The sequence below is a fragment of the Ciona robusta genome, chromosome 3 (genome assembly GCF_009617815.1).
Source record: "Ciona robusta chromosome 3, ASM961781v2".
In the NCBI taxonomy this organism is placed as follows: domain Eukaryota; kingdom Metazoa; phylum Chordata; class Ascidiacea; order Phlebobranchia; family Cionidae; genus Ciona; species Ciona robusta.
In genome coordinates this window covers 8114187-8133381 of record NC_143237.1, presented here as the reverse complement: position 1 = coordinate 8133381, position 19195 = coordinate 8114187, and the positions used below count along the sequence as shown (strand labels likewise).

Genomic DNA, 19195 nt, shown 5'->3' with positions numbered 1-19195 from the left:
ATAAACATGTTTATATACAGACTCAGCGTAAACCCATTTGTGGAGTTAAGCATGAATCTGTTGTCAGCAGAAGGTGGAGAGTGACTATGGAAGCCCAGGAAAACTGAATTCTTTCTGTTTTTAACTCTGAGAAGTGCGCAATCAGCACATTCGTATTGTATAAAAATACCTTTAAGATATCTATGAAACAGAGTCGAACAGCTGGAATTAACAATTTGTTAAACACCATGACAAAAATGCAAGCGACAATACTTAACTGTACAGGGAAGTTTTAGGTATCTTGTAAGTCGTTCGAATCACTTGGAGTTTATAATTACGTAGTTGTGTTGGCGGAAAAGTGATTTAATATTTTAAGAACACGTCACAAATTGGAAATCGTCAAACACAATTGAAAAACAACCATGGTAAGTGGTTTAAAAATTTAACAAAACCCGTTATTGTTGTTTTGTGCCAGTTTGAAAATTTAATGCACAATTCAAAATAGATTTTGTCTCGACAAAAACCAGCAGTTGGTGGAGCATCTGCTTTGGTTCGTGAAAAGGAGAAAAGCAAAGAAAAGAAGTTGCCAAAAGTTGATGATCTGTTGACTTCTCGAGATTACACTGGTGCTATGACAGTGTTGGAGGTAATGACTTTAAAATTAAAGTTTTACACTAGTGTAAAATCCATTGACATGCCAGAATTTTCCTATGAATACCCAAAGTTAGGAGGTAATATTTGGAAAAACCAAATTTCCAGGCTATTCTTTTCACATGGAGCTATACAGAGAAGACGGAAAAAATTTTCCGCTAGGAGGCGATGACAAATTCGTTTCTCTATTTTATGGGGAGCAGTTAGTTTCACGGTTTATACACATAAGATATAAACCCCTAACCCCTAACCTCTAACCCCTAACACTAACCCCTAACCCCTAACACTAACCCCTAACCCCTAACCCCTAACTCCTAACCCCCAACTCCTAACCCCAAACTCGCCAAACAAAAAAAACTTGAAAAAAAATATAAAAAAAGTATTCCACTGTGCGGGACTCGAACCCGGTAAAAATGAAACAAAGAGAGTTTACGACCGCACGCAAACCGCTACACCACAGACTCGACGACAGTAAACACAACGAAAGAGCGTATATAACCGACCTAATGTGGGAAATATGTTCTTACTAGTGTTTTATGTATTTGGAAAGGTATTTTTATTATTTAATTAATTTGTTTTACACTTATTAACACTTTGTAGTGCTGTTTTGTTCGTTTTTTCGTATTTTTTAATTTAAATAATTACCGCCCCTAGCGGAAAAAATTTTCCGTCTTCTTTGTATAGTCCCATGTATTCTTTTCATTCTGGATTAGTGGTTACTCGTTAGCCTGTGTCTTAGCATTAAATTCGCCACTACCATCAATGATTTTAATCATTGTTTGTGATTTTGTAATAACATTGTGCTTCGTAACATTTGGTGTCATTTCAGTTCAATAAGCAAGCTGGAAAAGGAGAAAAGGACACTGACTCCTGGATTGGTTTTTGTGCTTTTCATTTGGGAGATTATAAGAAAGCGTATGAGGTGATTAACTTTATGTTTTTTGGGTAATGTAATACAATTAATTGTTATCCATACTCTTTATGTGCTTTGCTATTTTCGATGATAAACTGACTGACTCCTTTTTACTATATAGATGTATATGAACTTGTGCAAACAGCCTGGATGTGATGCAAATATGTGGCTTAACTTCTCATGTTGCTGCTTCTACCTTGGAATGTACAAGGAAGCTGAAGATGCTGCACTGAAGGGTGTGTATGTCACATGTTACTAAACATAGTATATCATTCTATGTCATTTATGTGCCCATATTTATGGAAGTTAAATTCAATTTCATGTTTCCAGCGCCCAAGTCATCCCTACAGAATCGACTCTTGTTTCACTTGTCGCACAAAGTGAGTCAATTATATTTTATATCCGTACCCCTTATAACCGTGATTTAAAAATTCAACAAACTAACATAAGTAGACTCACTTCGAACTGTCATTTTTTAAGTAGAAAATTGTGTAAAAAACAAATTCAGAGCCTTTGGTTTACAGGTTCTAGAGAGAACAATTAATTGGTTATTTAATTGTTCATTCTTCGCTTTTGTTCCATACAGTTTAATGATGAAAAAAGATTGATGACATTTCACAAAAACCTACAAGATCAGTTTGAGGACCAGCTATGCCTTGCTTCCATACATTACATGAGATCTCATTACCAAGAATCAATTGATGTGTACAAAAGAATACTGCTTGAAAACAGGTGATTTTGTTTTTTTGCCTAAAGATTGGTGTGTGTGAGTTTGCTTGCAAAATCTTTAACATTCGTTTAATTTTATTTGTATTTTAAACTAAATTTCCCCCTATTTTTTTTTAATTTATGAAATGTAAACCGATAAGCAAAATTCTGATTATAATTTATTGCAGGGAGTTCTTGGCTTTAAATGTTTATGTTGCTTTGTGCTACTACAAACTTGATTACTATGATGTCTCACAGGTAAAAATTGTTATGTTTGGTTTTAAAATACTGTTTGTGTTTTTGATGCATTTCAAAAAGTTAAGTTTTTTTTTTCCTATTTTAGGTTGGTTAATGATGTTTTATTACGTTTTAGGAAGTATTGGCCGTGTACCTTCAATCCTACCCTGATAGTGCAATAGCAGTTAACTTAAAAGCTTGCAACCATTTCAAACTTTTCAATGGAAAAGCTGCTGAAGCTGAATTGAAACATCTGCAAGAAATATCATCTTCCTCATTCAGTTTTGCATCTGAACTTGTCAAGCATAACCTGGTAATGAACCATTTGAACTAATATGATACAATCTAGGGATTCTAGGTCTTTGTTATAAAGAATCATTAGGGAAATTGCCAGGCTTATTGCAATTAAAAATAATGGTCGTTGTTTTTTTCAAAATGTAACTATTAAAATTTAAAATATTTTCAAGGTTCACAAAACAGTGTTATAATCTTTTATTTAATTCTTTTAACTTTTCTTGTCTTAATAAAAGGTTGTGTTTCGAAGTGGAGAGGGAGCATTACAAGTGTTGCCTCCATTGATAGATGTTATACCAGAAGCAAGGCTTAATTTGGTCATCTATTACTTGAGACAGGGTATGTGTAAAACATTACTCATTTTTACTTTTTATGTTGATTTACCAGTATCCCTCTTTTTCGCTTCAATACTTCTCGTTTTGCTTAAAAAAAGACACTTTTCAACATAAATTTTAACTTTTTTCTTCTTTACAGATGACTTGGATGAAGCTTATGGACTTATCAAGGAGACGGATCCCACCAGTCCACAGGAATACATCATCAAAGCTGTAGTAAATGCTGCTTTAGGACAAGAAAGAGGCTCGGTAAGAATATATGTAATACAAAACTTTTTTCATGAAACAAGCCAATTTTCACCATATTTGTATACATTTATTAGTTTTTTTTAAAGCATTTAATATAAAAACTGTTTTCATTTGCTAAGCTGATGTAAAAATGTGTGTTGTTTTAATAGTTTATCTGTTTTTTTACAGAGAGAACACGTCAAGATCGCTCAACAATATTTCCAGATGTTTGGAAGCTCGGCGAGTGAATGCGGTAAAAATCTTTACTTTACAAAAAATTTTAAGACATGTTTAATTATCTGTGCAGTTTATAGGCTGGTGCTTCCTAACCACTTGGTTAGAACAACAATTTTAGTTTAGAAATTTTTTAGCTGTTATCGTAAAAATCTTTACTATTTACATATGTTTAATTGTTTGGCCACATTGCCTGAAGATTGACAAGCAGTAATCAGGTCTGCTATCACAAGAAAAAAATGTTTAAAATAAGAAACTCATATCTATTTGATTTTCTGCAGAAAAAACAAACATCTTTTGTTTTTCAGATACAATTCCTGGTCGACAGTGTATGGCGTCTTGTTTCTTCTTACTGAAACAGTTTGATGATGTGTTGATATACCTCAACTCCATTAAGGTGATCTTGAGTAAATTAACTTTACTAGAACTCTGTATTTCAGTGATTTGATGTTTTTCCATCAATAAACAAAGTATCCCAAAAACAATTCCTTGTTTGTTTAAAATTGACAGATTATGAACAAATACCCTGAGTAGACCCTTACCTTTAAAGTCTCTAACCCACAACCCTCAACTCCTTGTCTGTTCTAATTATACCTTTCTAAACGTCTTTATTTCTATTTAATTATTCATCAATTCACAGTCTTACTTTTACAACGATGATGTTTTCAACTTCAACTACGCTCAAGCAAAAGCAACAACTGGTAACTTCAAAGAGGCAGAAGAGGTAAAATTTTGAAATGACTTTTACTTTCATTGTGTTCTTATCCCTTTCTATAATACCCTGTTTCTCTTAAAGGTGTTTCTTCTGGTACAAAGTGAAAAGATCAAAAACGACTATGTTTACTTGAGTTGGCTTGCAAGAAGTTGTAAGTACTGTAATAAATAATTTACAAAACATACTTGTTTTATTCTACAGTATTAACAACTACACACAACTGAAAAACACTTAAACTGTTGCGTAACTTGCAGATATAATGAACAAGAAAGCAAGGCTTGCTTGGGAACTTTACTTAAAAATGGAAACATCAGGAGAATCCTTCAGTTTGTTGCAGATGATTGCTAACGACTGTTACAAGGTTAAATACATTCCTAATTAAATATAACTGTGTTTTTTCAATTGTGTTTCCAACCTTAAAGTGCTTGTTCTGTTGATTAAAATTTTAAACCTCAAACTATCTAAGTAGTGTTGAGAAAAAATGTTTAAAGTATTCACAAGATGTTTCTACACAGATGGGTCAGTTCTACATCTCAGCAAAAGCCTTTGATGTTTTGGAGCGATTGGATCCAAACCCTGAATACTGGGAGGGTAAAAGAGGGGCTTGTGTTGGTCTGTTTCAACTAATTATTGCAGGGCAGGAACCAAGGTAAGGGCAACAAATTGCTGATTAAATGTGTTGGGACTTTGATCCGCACTTTTTAGATTTGTTTAAATGTAAAAAAGGGGGTAATTGGCCAACTATGGCATTAGCTGTGGTGCCTCCCTGTAGGGCCTTACTTGAATTAAATAGGTCAATGTCCATAATAGCTTCAACCTTAAGTTTTATTAAATTCTGAGATCATTACCGTAAATATAACGCACAAACCTACTTATAAAAAAGTAGTTTTTTTCAGTGATTTTTCAATAACTACAAGTCCTCCATTAAACATTTTTGCAGGGAAACATTACGTGAAGTTCTAATGCTGCTTCGTAACTCAACTAACCCACAAGTCGAATACATCGCGCGTGTTATTAAGAAATGGGGAAAAGAGAACAGAGTAGCTGTGCAGTGAACAGGCACCCTGAATTTACATTACAACATGCGGGTCATTTATTTTGGAAAGCATATACTGTATAATGGCGTCAAATATCTACACTGGGAGACTCAGTATCCATTACTTTTGCTTCGTACTTGAAACGTCTGTGTCGCCCGTTCGGCGTGTTCTGTTCAAAAATATCGTGTACGTTTCATTACTGTGCTTTTTAGTTTTTTAATAAAATGAAATTGAATGTTACTGGTGTTTTGTACGCACTTATATGTTGCGGCCTATTTGCATGTCTATAAGAAACGATGATTTAGTACTGATATGCAGGTACATGAATATACAAAACATTTTAACATACGGTATTCAAACTGGTCCGCACATAAACGTATAAGTATTACACACGTCATAAATTATAGGTCAGTTTCGGACGTTTAAATCCTATTGTGCCGATGATGCGTAATCTATGTTCATATCCGGTTGCATTATGTTCTGTCGAATGTATTAGCTATTATTGGGTATTTGGCTATAGACAGGTAGGCTATTCATAGGCTGTTATGTGTAAATTGACTATTTCATATAGTAGGATGGGGAAAGATGGGACACCTTTAGCACATAATATCCAAACACCCTCATCGTGTTTTAAACAATTAACAGCGGTATTTGGTAGTCGCAGGGATCAGGATTTATAATTCCTCGAATTCTTTTTGTTTACTACCAAATTAGAAGTGAAAATTGAATAAAAATTTATCCCATCTCCCTCCACCCTACTCTTAAGGCCTGGCAAAGAAAAAGAGTTAGGCTATACCAGCAATAGTTTTATTGTGTCTGAGGATCCGAGACGTATGTGGTACTGGTATTTTATGCTATTGACGTAATTCCCATTGTGTTACATAATGTTGTCTCCGCGATAGAATGGGAGTTAATAGAACAGTAGCAAGTTATTGGTCACAGTTAACATTACATGAAAATTTAGCTTTGCAAGAAGCCAGCAGCAGGCGGAATTTTATATTTTCGTTAATGGACATTTTAAACACAACCAACACGGAAAATTTCACTAACAATGTAACAACAACAGTTGAACCCAATAGTAAAATGTAAGTGAGCTTTCGTAGAGACAAAATGGTTGTTTTAGATAGATATATCAGTGACGTGAATATCAACCGCCATTTTATTTTGTAGCTCTGGTGACAGTCATTGGGCGTACGGTTTTCTGGTGATCATAATTTTCCTGTTTATCTGCAACAGACGAAATACGAGAACGAGGCGGGCGACGACGTCTTCTCAAACGGGTGAGACACAATTTAGATTTATGTTTTTAATGAATGCTGCGTGTGCGCAGTGGTATTGGAGAATACACTAAGTAACCTTACATTATATCAACATCATTGTAACATGGTCAATTTCAGAAGTCACAACTATAGCGAATCAAATACGACCGGCGACGAACGGTACTTCTCCAGTTGCGGCAGAGAGTCCACCAACGGCTGGTACTTCAGCCAGTGCAAATCCACCGGACTATGATACGCTGGTCATGATAAACGAAAACTCACCGAGTTCCGGTGTTCATCGAAATACGGCATTGCCAGGAGTCGGCTTACCGACCAATGCGCAAGAAAATGAATCAGAACAAGCTCCTCCGTCCTATCAAGCTGCGACGCAAAGTAGCTTTAGTTAATGAAACTCCATATTATTTGTTGCAGTACTTGCACTTTCTTTTACTACTGTGTGTTAAATGTGTTTACGTTTTCAAACATATTTAATTTGCCATTAAAGCCATAGAAAAGGTGTTTGTATGATTCTGTTTAATATTACCAAAAATGAATTGTTCCAATGGTGCTGCATTTCAATAAAATATGCGTTTAAAGGGAAACAAACGTTTCGTATTTATCATAGCAAGTAGACGTAGGTTGCAAAAATGTCTTATTTTATTATCTAAAAATGCTACACTGTGCCAGTCGAAAAAATAAATAATGAAATTTCTTACGTATCTGCTTAGCTTTAAAAGAATTTTGATAGAAATGTTGTAATTTTAACTAGTCACGCGGTGACAGTGAAGAGCAAACGCAAAGTTTGCGTCTGTAGCAACGTTGTTTGCAGTGAAAATATTAATGTGCAATTACCAATATCTCAGTTCTAGGTTATAAATATACAATATTAGCAGTATTTAGCCCTGGAAAAATACGTATACTGTTTACCTAAAACTCAGACTAGAATTTAAACGAACCATTTGGGGAAATTAAACAACCAATGGACTTATTTTAAGCTTAAATGTTTGTTTTTTCATAGATGAAATTCAAATTTCTCTAATATTGGGCTTCAGTGACCTGTAAGCACAAGTATTATAGATTGAAGTTTTACAATGTCTTCAAAGAATGTAATAAATGCCGTTGCAGAAAAAATGTAAGCAAAAAACACCAAATCTTTTAATAGACATGCACTTTTATAACCTTAAGTTTTTTTGTCGAACTTGTTAACTGCTTGTAAAAAAGCATTTTTGTGTAAATTATACGATGAACAAAATTTGTTCCTGATGAAGTTGAAATATATGTTGTCTCAGTTATATGTTGTATAGCAACAATTACTATGTAGTTATAAGTTATTGTTATGCTGTGTTCTATATTTTATTTCGGAGTAGCACATTGTCTAAGCCAATGGGGCGTTATAACAAATAATGTCAAAATTCAATTAGTTCGTAAAATATAAAAACATATTTTTAATAGAAACTATTACATGGAAGTTCAAAGGAAGGAAGATGGGTTCGATCTTTCTGGAACAAACCATCCTAAACTAAACTACCCGAGTTTAAGATCGGTAATAAAAAAATTAGCAAAAATATCTTTTAAAAAATTGTTGTTACTTCTACTATGTATGTTGTAATAGGCCTATAGAATTTTTAGCTCTTTTGGTAAAAAAATGTTAATTTTTTTCTTTGTTTCATTTGCCATTTTGCAAGACTTTATTTGGGGTAATGGCAGACTAATTTTGGAAGGAAGGTGTAGTTTTTATACCAGAGGAGCCAGAAAGTCTTTATTAATAATTTTGTGACTGTGACTTAACAATGTATGATATGTCTTGAGAGTTGGCGATCAAGAGTTTTTTCATTTTATAACAATCACATTATAACTTCGACTTTAGTATATTATATGTGGTTGCTGAAACAAGCACTATCATTGTTGCTATAGTTACCCGATACACGTCTTTATCTTTCCTATTATGTGTTAAATGTTTGCTCAAGGCCATTAAGCAATAATAGCTTGATTGTAGTTTGTACAATGGCCATCGTGCGTGTATTAGCCTCACCTGTTTACCTTGCTCGACAAAAGAAAATGACTTGCTTAAGAGTTTAAATCACATAGTATTGACACAAGTTCAATATTTGAACAATATTTTATTATTGAATTTAAGTAATCTGATAAGGATTTGAATTACAAAACAATGTAATACTTTGTATGTGTGTTTTAGATTGGGATTTTAAGGGTTAGGCACATTTGGATGTCCTATTGCCCTACATTTCTTTACAGCGCACAAAGTTTTAAAACCCATAATTTTCAATTTTAAAAAGAATAAGCCCAAACTTTTATAAATTGATGATAATTAGGGAAAGTTTGCTGTATAACTGCATTGAGCTTGTTTTTTAACAGTATGCTACAAAAAAGCAGTCCTCATTTTTCAACTTTAATATTATTGCGTTTTTTCTGCCTATAAATATTCTACCTTTGTCCAATTTTTAATTTTTTCTATTATTTTATTTAAATTTCAAACTTTCTTCTTATTTTATTCAGGGCCCCTTACTTAGCAATGGAAAGCTGCACGATCGAAGTTTGAAACATTATTTTACACCAAGCATGATCAAAACACAAATAGCGAACCTAGAAGCAATGCCACCAGGCACACCACGACAAAGAAATGTGAAAAACAAACTTCGTAGATCTATTAAAAGAAAATCGGGGCAGGTAGCAATGTTACATGTATTTGTTTGCTTAATTACAGTAGTAAAGATCAAGAAATATGCACAAAAACAAAATCAAAGTAAACAGCAATACGCTCATGGATAAAACTTATACTCAACGATTTGTTAAATGGTGCGGTGGTGTGGTCACTACACTGTATAGGTCTGGCAATTAAAATTGAAGTCTTCATTTATTATTTTCACACATGACATCATATGATGGATCCGTATGCTGTGTAAATATCATTCGTTCTGTAATGCCATTTAAGCATCATCATGTGTAGGTTCATTAAGCAACAGCATATACACTCCGATTAAAGGAATCTATAAGCATATGTGCTTGTGCTTGAATTCCCACTTAAGTAGAAACCTTATTAAAGTCGACTGAGTGTTACACTCTGAAGGGTTGTTATAACAAGTGTGGAAGTGTGTTTCATGTGCGCCAATCACTTTAAAACTGTTTGTTCATATTTTAACAGCCCCTTATGCTGTCTATATTCAGTGCATATTTTGAACTTGCCAACATGATTGATCTGTCTATATTTATTTAACCTTTTTTTAAAAGCAGTGAATTTCATTGTTAAATATTTGGCAATATTCATGTGGTCTTTTAATATTGTTTGATATAGAAATTAAAAATTATATACACACTACACAGACACATATATAATTACCTATATAACTTATGTGAAATATTTATTTAAACTAGTTTTAAGGTCATTCTTTCATTCGTATATAAATTTTACAAAACATTTTTTTATGAATTTAGTTTGGTAATAAAAGTTATCACTTTATTTCATGTCATACAATTGCTTAAAGTAGCAAAAGTTATTTGAATGAAAATAAAACTTGATTTATTGGCGTTATAGAACCGACCAGATGTATTTAGTGAGCAACACATGAATATGGAATTATACTCAGCACAGATGGAAGCATTACGGATATTGGAAAATGAAACCAAGCAAAGGTAAATTTAACATGTTATGTCTACTGTAACGCAGGCATTCAAAAAGTTGGTCATTGAAAATGGAAGGTTTAAGCATGTGTCCCAAACATGACAGGTCAAAAAGTGTAGGTGTTTTTGTTTGAAAATCTTCTTTAAATTCAAAAAAATGTCAGTATCATTTCCCTCTAAAAAGTGTTTTTTTTTGTGTTTGAAATCATATACACTATACATTCCAAACAACGTACTTCCGAACAAAAATATTTCTTTCTAAAAAAGTGTTGTTTTTTTGTTTGAATCCATGAACAGGTTAATCTATGTTTTAGGTTAAAGAAGAGATTGCACCAAACCACACCCAGGCTTCGGAGTTCGGTTTCTCCTAAGATATCAAAGTCTGAAACAAGCAGACTCATTAATAGATCAAGTCAAATACTCGTAGCAACTGTGAGTTTAACTATTGTTGCATGAGGATAAACTATATAGATAAAAAGGAGTCTTAAACTTAACTTACACATACAAGTGTATTATTGTATATATTACTAGGCCAACTGATGTGCCATACTGTAAGATCTTGACCGCTTAGAATAGTAAACATCAACATTTTTCTAGACCAAGTTTTCTATACATTTAATAATGATATGTGTTTTTACTTCACAGGAAACAGTTGCTCTTGCTCACAACATTATTGCGCAACGTCATGCCTCACTTAGAAGACCACAATCTGCCCCAGCACTTCAACATCAACAACATTCACTTCCTGGTTTATACGACTCACCTCCACGACCCAGAACAGCACGTGGGCGTGTGAATGCTGGTTCCACACCCAGGTCCAGAAGACCAAAGTATGACTCATGTTATGACATTATAGTCTATTCTTTGTGGGTAAGCCCCTTGAGAACCAGGGATTTGGGATTTGGGCTTTGGTCTATTACTTTTTGGTCTATTACTCTTACACCCAGACTGCTTTTTTATGTTATAAAATGACTTATGAAAAACAGCATGACAAACAGTCTTTGGAATATGATAATAATGGGAAAGGATACACAGTTGTAAATGAAGCGTAACTAACAATAGACAGTGTGGGAAATTACAGGCATTGATACAAAGGAATGTAGACATAACAATAGGAAGAATAGAATTGAAGATTACTATGAAATTACTATGTTATTGGCAGTGCCAAGGTATATTTTTCAGCCTTATGGACTTAGGAAGTTACTAATGTTAGCTGTTTATTTATAGAAAATAATAAAATATTTGTTGATCAAGAAAAGTTATTAATAAGTGGGTACACAGTATATGAATAGAACGCATGTTACAGAGTTGTTTTGCCACAAAAACAAGTAATTTATTTACCCATTCATAACTTTGTTCGAGATAATATGTCAGATAAATTCTTAACCCAAGACACCTACTGGCAGTTAGTTCAACCCAGTGGTCACTAATGGGTTGTTTAAACTGTCAGACACACAGAAAAAATAATTGTCCACATAAGCAGGCATGAATGTGTGAAACAGAACACCCAGGTTATAATGACTCATTTTCCTGAGCACGCGAGGATAAAGCAAGTTACATTTAACCCAATTACATAAACACACATTGCTGCATGACCTCATCTTAGTAAAATACCATTTCATATTAGATATGCCTGGGACTTGAATGGCCATCGAATACCATATCGAGATATAAGCGAAGATACGATTGAAGATTCCAATTCATCTTTATCCACATATTCAAGCACAAGTGATGATATTGATCATTACACCTGTAGACCAAGACCATCTGGCCCCAGACGGTTAATATTTGTATTTAATTTTAAACGGATGTTTTAGTAATGGCTGTTTAAACACTCTCTATTAGGCTGCTGTTTTGTGTTTATTTTACTTTCAATTGATTTTTTCGTGAAGTGAATTATGTATTTATTTTAGTAATCTTATTAAATTTTAATTTTTCTGTGGCATTTTTTACTTAAGTAATATTATTAGTTTTTTCTATGTTTTCTCTTTTTTTTTTTTGTTAAGTTGTATTTAAAATAGAATTCTGAGTTTACCTTATTAATTTTTACATTTATAAAAATTATTTTAGTCATCGTATGCGACCAAGTTCAAGACAAAATGGAAACGACGTTTTTTTTCTCAACAATCCTCATCTGCTCGGAAACTACCGACCGCACTCCCCAGCTTACCCACATAATCAGCATGTAAGTAAATGCAACTGAAACCTGCATGGCTGTAGAAACACCAACACATTTATGTTAGTTATATTGCTGCATATTGCTTGGTAATTCAGATGTGGCCAATGTATATATTATTTTTAATCATGTTCTTCTGTCAGACTATTACATTATTTTTAGATGAGCTCCTAAACGATTATTTACATTCTACCTGGTTGCAGAAGTAACAGATATTAATTAGCATTGCAAATGTATTTGTAGATGTTTAATAAAGCTTTTACATTAACAAACACGTAAGATATTAAAAAGCAATGAAAGTTCTGTTATAAATAACTACATCGACATAAATATTTCAATTCATATAACACCCATTCCCACAACATTATATATATCCTACATCTGCTATAAATGTTTAACTACACACATAGACGCCATTAAATCATGTTTTAAGACGTGATTGGAGCACTTGACACTAACTACTTGCTAACTTTAGTTTTGTTTGCAGTTGATCGTTGAGTCAACACCGCGGCAAACACTTACACCCGATAGTGGGTTCTGCATCAACACCGGGACACAGACATCACATATTAGACCTTCTAATGTACGACACAATACCACAGTACACCATGTAAGTTTTCAGTTGCTACACTTTAAATTGAATGATTTGCATTTTTTGGATATATTTACTTTTATATATGCTTAAAGGGGTTTAACGTTTTATGGTGTGTGGTATTGGCATACGACCATACAAATTGTTTACTTAGCTATATTAACACATAGGGGTAAACAGTATTGCAATCATTTTGGTGAAGGTAATTGATTCTAGTCTTCACTAATGGTTGGTCCAAATTGTTAACCACACACAAAGTTATAAACATGGGAAGGTGTAAGCAGACACAAGGTGTATAATATAAGAGACCTGTGTTATAATTCTAAGTTCCCCCCACTACGCAAGGATAAAAAGGTGAAATTCATTTATTTCTCCTTTCATTGCTTCTAAAAAAAGTTCAAATAAAAATGTTATATATAGTCTTATGTTTCAATTAAGTTTCAAAATATTTGACCAAGCTTTTTCACAGATTCCATACAGTGAGGATACCAGTCAGGATGAGTATGATGGGAGGCCTTTACAACTGACCAAATACACTGTGACTGTTAAAACAGGGGATAAGTTAGGAGCAGGAACAACTGCAGATATATACCTTAGTCTACATGGTGAAAATGGTGACACAGATGAAATTTATCTGACTGAGAGAATTGAGGGAAAAAACAGAGAACATAAAACACCCTTTCGGAGAAATCAAGTAAGATTAAAGTAATAATATTGTTTCGGACACTACAATGGACTGCTTCTTAAAAACATGCATTTAAAAAAAATGTGATTTAATATTTTTAAAAATGTTTTATTAATTTTTTTAAGGTTGATGTTTTTGAAATTGAGTGCGAAAATGTCGGACAACTACATAAACTTGGGATCGGACACAACCAGAAGAGCAAAGGTGATTTGAAGCTGCAGTTTGTATAATATTTAATCAAAAGTAATAAAATGGGTGTCTACTTGCCATACATATAAGTTTTATGGGCCTTATAACCATTTAAGAATTACCAAGTATAATTCAAATCATTTTTTGTGGTTCGATTTTTTTTTTAGTTTTCTTTAGTAACAGTGTATATTCTTCACACTGTTTTATAAGGTAAAGAAAGTGTTTATAAATATACACCATTTGATACTGCATGTTTTGACAGGTTCCAGTTGGTTTGTTGATTATGTGAGTGTAAAGTTAGCAGATGAAGTTTGGAAATTTACGTGTGGGTTGTGGTTGTCTGGGGTATTTGGAAGACAAAAGACATTAAGACATATTCCAATAGACCATCAACCATCAGGTAAGATATAATGGTGCAAACTATGACTGTTGATTATAAAATTGGTTGTACTTGATTTTTGTCTGTTACGTTTTCGTAGCACCAGATCCTTACTGTACAAAAGAGGATATCTGAGAAATATTTATAACTTTACAGAATCTGAAACATCAGATACGGATTCTTCAACAACAACTGCGCGTTCGAGTACAAGTGAAAAACCTAGAGGAAAAAAATTAACCAGAAAAAAATCGAAGTCGAGTTCAAGCAGGTGACAACATGTTTATTATTATAATTTAATTTTAGTGTTAAGGTTTACTGTGTTTTAAACTGTGTTTTACTTTTAAAAGACTTGCGCATTATATAACATATATTATGTGTATCTTTAAGGCTGCTTTTTTGTATTCTAACACATTATATTCAACACACTATAACACATTTATATCTAACACATTATATCTAACACATTATATGAAATATGTTTAATTTCAGCTCTTCTGAGGATAGCAAGTCAAGTTCTGACTCCAGCAGAAAAGATAAAGTGGTTGAAACATCCGTTAAAAATCCTCCAGAGATTATCGTGAGTGGTGAGAAGCAGGTGGATCACTCTGATGATGCAAGAGATGAAGATCCTCCAAGACCATCATTTGTTGATCCGGAGGAGGTGCAGAGCAAAGTGGAGTACAGTGCGGATAGCAGCGCTGACGAGCGGAGCACGCTGGATGATGAGAAGAGCTTCGTAGAGGAGAGTCAAGACTCTTCCGATCAGTCCTCAGATGAGGACACTTTAACTGACAGAAGTGAAGATTCAAAAATTAACATTGAATCAAAAGATACAAAACCTGTTATTGAAGAAACAAAAAGTCATACCTCAAGATCAAGTAGCTCTAGCAGCCTCGTTTCTTTCAAAAAATTAATAATAAATTCCTCTTCTTCTTCGTCGGATAGTTCTTCAGAAGAGGAGACAGGACCTCCTCAAAGAACGAAGAGATCTCCCTCCATAGCAGAATCCACTCCCATCACGGATGCTCACTTTCCTAACCATCTTACTAAGGTGACGTACTCGGAAGCAGAAGTCATTCATGAAGTGGATGGAAAAGATGAAGTTCAGGTATCATTAAATGATGTTATATTTTTATCCTCATGTGGTGTACAGCCAAAGCATGAGTATTCGTATGTAACTTTGTGGGATAATAACTTATTGGAATTTTTATATGTATTACTGCCCATTAAGACAACTATGAAGGGGGTAAGAACAATAAGTGTTAAGTGTAATGCCAAATAACACATGTTTTCTGTTCTATAGACTAACATCTGTGCAACACACTACACACAGTTTTGTATGAGGTTATTTAATTTCAATCCATTTGTGTCTACAAAGCGTCCATTTGTGTTGTTGTTTTTGTCAGTTTTGAAACTTTGATTTTATTAATTTTCAACAGGCAACCAAGCATAAGATACTCACTGAAGATCAATCTGATGAGGATGAACATCAATCACAAGATGAGAGAAAAAGATCATCTTCTGAGTCTTCCTCATCTAACTCCAGTAGCTCCAGCGAGGGAGCTTCAAGTAAGATACCAATTTTATGATTACTTTGTTGTTAAACCTTCCAAAATACCACTCACAATCTCCCAAAAATTCACCCACAAAGTTACATATGTGGTACTTTAAAAGTGGGCACGAGGGGTATAAACAAAAATCCACAACTGTTGTTGATTAATAATTTATAACAATAACATAAAAACTGTCGTTGATCAATAAATTTTTGTTTGTAGTCCAACTACATGAAGAAGGCACACAACAAGTAAACATAGAAGAGGAAACAGAAGAAAAAGCTGAAGTTTTCATGGATGGATTTAATGTGAGCTATTTATCTCATTTACACAAAGTACTTTAAACATATAGCTGCAAATTTTCCTAAAAGCACCTCTATTGGTTATGAGATTTCTATTCATGAATGCATGCCTGGAAACCTAATACAGTATAACATCTCTTTGAAAACTAATATCATGTTTTTTGAAGAGAAAGAAATCAACGGGAAAACAACAGTTGTTAAAATTTGGCAAAGATAAAAAGTGTGGTTGTTGCACCAAAGCTAGACCTAGCCAATAAGTTTAGCTGTAAAATTTTCTTAAAATTTGGAATTTGTTTTACTTTTTCTTTTTTTAATTTCAGGCAGGGCTTGCTGCTTCACGAAAACTCAGCGAGACACATCCAGAGCTGCTTGAAGAATCGCCGCGTCATCGTGAAATTGATGAGTCATCCCACGTACTCCTTGACGAGGAGGAGGGATCAATCCAGTCGCCACGACAACCCGTAGTGAGGAGTGATGTACATAATGTAATAAAGGAGGATAGTCTCGCAAGTGTGGTTGAACTTATTAATCTCAGACCAGAATTAAGAGAGTAAGTTTATTTTTTGCAATTTTTTTTGTACTTTTATTAAAAAATTAAAACCCTTGAATGGGGTAAGTTATTTTTTGCAAGTTTTAAATCTTTTGCGACCCTTTTTTTACTTTTAAAGAACTTGAGTATATATATCATACATTTGAAGTGAAACTAAAACTTTTTGTTTTTTTTGTGTGTTTTTTTTGGTTAAATTTCTTAAAAAGTATAAGGTTTTTTTTAAGATAAGTATTCTAAATACATATGAAACAATAAAAATATATTGAATTTATTTTTACAGAAAAGAAAGTGAGAAGGGTTGGACTCCGATACATGTTGCAGCTGCTTATGGTAAAATTGACATTCTACAGGTAGCAAATACATCTGGTTTATGAACTTTGTCACAATATTAACCTTTTCCACAACTTCCAGTGGTTAACTGCAACGGGTGCAAATCTTGAAGCAGAGACACCAACAGGTTACACAGCAATGCACATGGCAGCCATGCATGGCCACATTAAATGCCTCATGGTAAGTTTTATGAAAAGATCAACTTGAAAAACACAGTTGTGATTAATTGAAAGAGCGTATGTTGCTTATGCATTCTTGCATGGCGAGCAGTGTAGCATGTGTATTCTTGCAAGGCAAGTTATGACACAGGTGTAATATTTCATACAATTTATCTCTGTTGTCTCAACACTCATGCCATAATGGTGGCAGCATCAAGCATTTGAACCTGGTATCCTCTGGTTAACCAGCGAATACAAATTTATTGTTGCGTTGATGACTCACTTTATTACACAAGTATCCTTGGTACAACAGTTATTACAGTGTTGTAGTGCCCGTTACAAGAAGTAAATTGAATCTATTTCAGGTGTTACACGCCATGGGTGGTACACTAGATCCCATCAATATAGACGGGCAATCACCTTTACATTTATCATGCATGAGTAACCACATAGAAGTCACAAAGTGGTTGGTGGCAAATGGTGCAAACTTAAAAGCGAAAGACAATTTTCACCGGTAAGTTACTCAAAACTACATTTTCTTTGTTTGAGGTTACTTAAAAATACTATTTTTTTTAAAAGTTATTCAAAAATGCAATTTCTCATTATTGCACTCTTACATACTCTTTAATGTGTTCGGTGTCATAGACTTTATAACATGCTTGCAGTACGTCATTGGACCTTGCTAAGCAATACAAGCACAAGGAAGTGGCGAGATTTTTACGAACTTGTATGACGGAACTAAAGAATCAGGATTCATCAATGTCTCTTCTGCAGTCAAGTAAAAGCAGGTAGGAATAAACTTTAGAGCAGTTTAGCTTGTCCTTTCTATTCTGCTTTATATCAGTGAGACCAGGCGACCCTAGACCAATATTGGATCCTTCTATCCTATGATGTGGCACCACTGATTTTTTTAACGAAAAATAAAAACTTCAACCAAAATAAAAAAATTATTATTACTGAATTTCTTTTCGTAACAGCATGGGTTCCTCACATGTTGCATCATCATCTTCTTCCTCATCATCGGGTGATTCTTCTTCATCAGATGAGGAAGTTTCATCGGCTCATGAAGATGAAAAGGTTTTAGACTTTTACTTTCATTCAGTTAACTCCAATAATAAACAATGCTAAGGAAAATAAACTCCTATAATAAAATTGAATGTAACTTTATTTATCCTTGTGTGGCAGAGCAAAGACAGACAGTATGTTCTGTTTTATATACCTTATAACCAGTTACCAAATGTGTAACTTTTTAAAGGATGCTTTTTGTTCACATTGATTTCTTTGACAGGAAAAACCAGATGAGGTAGTAGCAAGGAGAGTAAGTATTGATCTGGAAGAAAAAAAGAAGATTTATGAGAATCAAAGAGCTAAGATGTTGAAAAGGAAGACCAGTTTTCTTGATAGCATTCGGGATGAGACGAGGAGTTCAACATCTTCAAGCTCTTCAGATTCAACCTAAACTCAACAAATTTTTTTTCAACAATTTAACAAGTTTTAACTAAGTTTTCAACGTTTCAATATTTAATTCAAGGTCATTGTAAGTTCATATTATCATCTCTCATGTTTTAAATCTAGTGTTTCTACTGTGTGTGTTGTGTAGTTTCATCCATCATGGCAGTATGTAGGCTGTTCACTGCAAATTGTAAATCATAATAATCGAGTATGTTAGTTTCCAACATTTTTCCTCAGTTCAAAATGTATTGCATTGCAGGATTCTTTTAATTTTAAGCTTCTGATTCCCTTAGTTCCCATGTATTGCTCATGTGCGTTTCTCATTTACTTAGAAATTCAATTAAGAATTGGTTGTGAGTTTTTCCTTTAATTGCTGCATAATGAAAAAATTTTCTGAATTTTTATTTCATGTCTAAGCGTTGAAAATAGTCACCGATTATATATATATAGTACATCCACTGTCATACTACTTACTGTAATTAAACTAATATTCAAATGATTTTATATGTTTGTTTTTATTTTCTTTACAGAAATAGAGAGCTTTTATTAATATGCATATAGAGTTTTGGTCTGACATAAAAAGCCAGGAACTGACATGACAAA

The 19195-nt window shown here is 33.6% G+C and overlaps 3 protein-coding genes and 1 long non-coding RNA gene across 4 annotated transcripts; 3 read left to right on the top strand and 1 right to left on the bottom strand.

Moving 5' to 3' along the window:
• The first annotated feature begins 212 nt into the window (after positions 1 to 212).
• LOC149738848 (intraflagellar transport protein 56-like) lies at positions 213 to 5571 on the top strand. The gene is made up of 17 exons (XM_089875480.1): positions 213 to 404; positions 485 to 625; positions 1460 to 1552; positions 1665 to 1779; positions 1874 to 1923; positions 2130 to 2275; positions 2440 to 2509; positions 2625 to 2801; positions 3019 to 3121; positions 3257 to 3366; positions 3535 to 3598; positions 3888 to 3976; positions 4220 to 4303; positions 4376 to 4445; positions 4549 to 4655; positions 4810 to 4943; positions 5235 to 5571. Exons 1-17 carry the CDS (start codon positions 402 to 404, stop codon positions 5347 to 5349), a joined length of 1671 nt encoding a protein of 556 aa, XP_089731606.1. The 5' UTR covers positions 213 to 401; the 3' UTR covers positions 5350 to 5571.
• LOC149738849 (uncharacterized) lies at positions 777 to 1325 on the bottom strand. Its single transcript, XR_016384702.1, has 2 exons — positions 916 to 1325; positions 777 to 881 (listed from the first exon to the last, which is right to left on the bottom strand). It is a non-coding gene; the product is annotated as an uncharacterized LOC149738849 (long non-coding RNA).
• Positions 5572 to 5843: 272 nt separating the features above from the next.
• Positions 5844 to 7196, top strand: LOC149738847 (uncharacterized). The gene is made up of 3 exons (XM_089875508.1): positions 5844 to 6416; positions 6502 to 6611; positions 6729 to 7196. Exons 1-3 carry the CDS (start codon positions 6235 to 6237, stop codon positions 6995 to 6997), a joined length of 561 nt encoding a protein of 186 aa, XP_089731634.1. The 5' UTR covers positions 5844 to 6234; the 3' UTR covers positions 6998 to 7196.
• A 204-nt stretch (positions 7197 to 7400) lies between these two features.
• On the top strand, positions 7401 to 19096 carry LOC149738846 (uncharacterized). The gene is made up of 23 exons (XM_089875452.1): positions 7401 to 7722; positions 8043 to 8133; positions 9105 to 9275; positions 10141 to 10238; positions 10541 to 10658; positions 10872 to 11056; positions 11854 to 12006; positions 12297 to 12411; positions 12890 to 13012; positions 13464 to 13688; positions 13805 to 13883; positions 14131 to 14268; positions 14404 to 14515; positions 14737 to 15355; positions 15687 to 15816; positions 16023 to 16108; positions 16423 to 16652; positions 16933 to 17002; positions 17064 to 17162; positions 17506 to 17654; positions 17806 to 17928; positions 18118 to 18217; positions 18429 to 19096. The coding sequence occupies exons 1-23, from the start codon at positions 7682 to 7684 to the stop codon at positions 18597 to 18599; spliced, it is 3426 nt and encodes a 1141-aa protein (XP_089731578.1). The 5' UTR covers positions 7401 to 7681; the 3' UTR covers positions 18600 to 19096.
• Positions 19097 to 19195: the final 99 nt, after the last annotated feature.

Excerpts from the sequence above, each read along its gene's own strand:
- LOC149738848 (XM_089875480.1), top strand. Across the intron at positions 3,122-3,256 it reads CATCTATTACTTGAGACAGG|ATGACTTGGATGAAGCTTAT; the intron begins GTATGTGTAAAA and ends TCTTCTTTACAG. Across the intron at positions 3,599-3,887 it reads AAGCTCGGCGAGTGAATGCG|ATACAATTCCTGGTCGACAG; the intron begins GTAAAAATCTTT and ends TTTGTTTTTCAG.
- LOC149738847 (XM_089875508.1), top strand. The coding sequence starts at position 6,235 with ATGGGAGTTAATAGAACAGTAGCAAGTTATTGGTCACAGTTAACATTA. Across the intron at positions 6,417-6,501 it reads GTTGAACCCAATAGTAAAAT|CTCTGGTGACAGTCATTGGG; the intron begins GTAAGTGAGCTT and ends TTTATTTTGTAG. Across the intron at positions 6,612-6,728 it reads GACGACGTCTTCTCAAACGG|AAGTCACAACTATAGCGAAT; the intron begins GTGAGACACAAT and ends GGTCAATTTCAG.
- LOC149738846 (XM_089875452.1), top strand. The coding sequence starts at position 7,682 with ATGTCTTCAAAGAATGTAATAAATGCCGTTGCAGAAAAAAT. Across the intron at positions 15,356-15,686 it reads ATGGAAAAGATGAAGTTCAG|GCAACCAAGCATAAGATACT; the intron begins GTATCATTAAAT and ends AATTTTCAACAG. Across the intron at positions 17,163-17,505 it reads GCCACATTAAATGCCTCATG|GTGTTACACGCCATGGGTGG; the intron begins GTAAGTTTTATG and ends AATCTATTTCAG.